Source organism: Vombatus ursinus, unplaced genomic scaffold (assembly GCF_900497805.2).
Source record: "Vombatus ursinus unplaced genomic scaffold, bare-nosed wombat genome assembly UNPS02015060.1, whole genome shotgun sequence".
Taxonomy (NCBI): Eukaryota; Metazoa; Chordata; class Mammalia; order Diprotodontia; family Vombatidae; genus Vombatus; species Vombatus ursinus.
Genome location: NW_020954838.1, coordinates 5838 through 7232, shown reverse-complemented (window position 1 = coordinate 7232; position 1395 = coordinate 5838). Strand labels below are relative to the sequence as shown.

General features: G+C 53.4%; 1 protein-coding gene across 1 annotated transcript in view; it reads right to left on the bottom strand.

Annotated features, from left to right (window-relative positions):
• Positions 1–219: 219 nt before the first annotated feature.
• The window catches only part of MON1B (MON1 homolog B, secretory trafficking associated), a 5302-nt gene continuing 4126 nt past the window's right edge, over positions 220–1395 (bottom strand). Inside the window, exon 8 of the mRNA XM_027846095.1 lies at positions 220–1078. Within this exon, the coding sequence (XP_027701896.1) occupies positions 872–1078 (207 nt within the window). The 3' untranslated portion in view covers positions 220–871. The remainder of the gene's footprint in view (positions 1079–1395) is intronic.

The window sequence follows — 1395 nt, the reverse complement described above, 5'->3', positions numbered from 1 at the left end:
AAAGTTTTAAAAACACATGTTAAAAAATAAAAATTAAAAAATAGTGCCATGGCTACTGTCAATGCTTCCCTGCTAAAATGGGAGATGTCTGGGCATAGCTAGAGACCAGGGCTGCCCTCAGCCCTCCCAGCGGGTGACAATTCTGGGGCATCTCTAACTCCTAAGTCCAGTGTGCGCAGCAGGAAGGAGGGTGGGGCAGAGTCAAGGAAGGGGCCAGTCTTCTTTTTAAAACATTTTATTATTTCTGCATGGGTTACAGTGAGTGCCAAAAGGCTAGGCAGAGGGGGGTTGAGGGTGGGGAGAGCCCAGTGGTGGACCCTGAGGCCAAGAGGAACCGTTCAGAGCATGGAAAGCCGTTCCTGGCCGAGCCCAAGGGGAAAGAGGCAGATGATGCCTCTCAGTGACTCACACACACAAACTGAAGACAGCCAGTCAAATAGAACAGCGTGCTGAGAGATGAGCCCACCGAGACAGCTTGGCATAGCCACTCCCAGAGCCATAGCCTCATAGCAACCCATAAAAAGCTTGATCCTCCCAGACAGGCCTGCCCCCCCCCCCCTTCCCAACACACACTCAAAGTCACTGACACATGGGAAAAAAACATACCCCCAACTGCCTCTTCTGGACGGAAACAGAGACAAACCCTTACAGCTCCCTGAGGACACTTGGCTGCTTGGCCTTCAGGTAGCAACAGTAAGGGAGAAGCCTCCCTCCTCTAAACCCTGGGCAGGGAATGAGGCCCTTCTCACGTGCCTGGTAGTCACCCCACTCTCCCCAAGACAAACCAAGAAAGGGATCAACAGAGCTCCCACCTTCTCATTCCCCAAGCCAGCAGACTAAGGTGCACATAGGGGCATGGAGAGGGGCAGTCTCAAAGGCCATTCTCCAGGGCAGCGTCGCTCCTGCTGGGCCCATGGCGGGCTGGGCCAGGGGCAGTGGAGTACTTTGGAGGGTAACGGATGAAGAGGCGGTCTTCCTCTTTCTTCACCCAACGAAGGAGCTTAGTCACAGCATGGATGGCACCTGACTTTGTCACCAGTGGGTTAAAGCAGGCATAAAGCTCAAATTTGGGTGTCACCTGAGAAGAGAGATCAAGAATCAGAAGGACACCGCCAATGGCGATGGTCCCAGATGTCCTTCCTGGGCTGGTGGTCAAAACTCTTATTATCTAGTCCCAGCTTTCTTGGAGAGAAGAAGCCCTTTGACTGTGACTGCAGTATGGAAGACCCAAGTTCCTATCCCAGCTCCAGATACCCTTCACCCTGGCCCTCAGGTTCCTCCTCCATGACCTCTAAGGTCCCTTTCAGCTCCTGATTTACAAGCCTGTCTCCTCTGTCACCTCTGAGCTCCCTTGCTGCCAAGAAGCTGGACTCTGTGTTATCTCCGGTCCCCCCC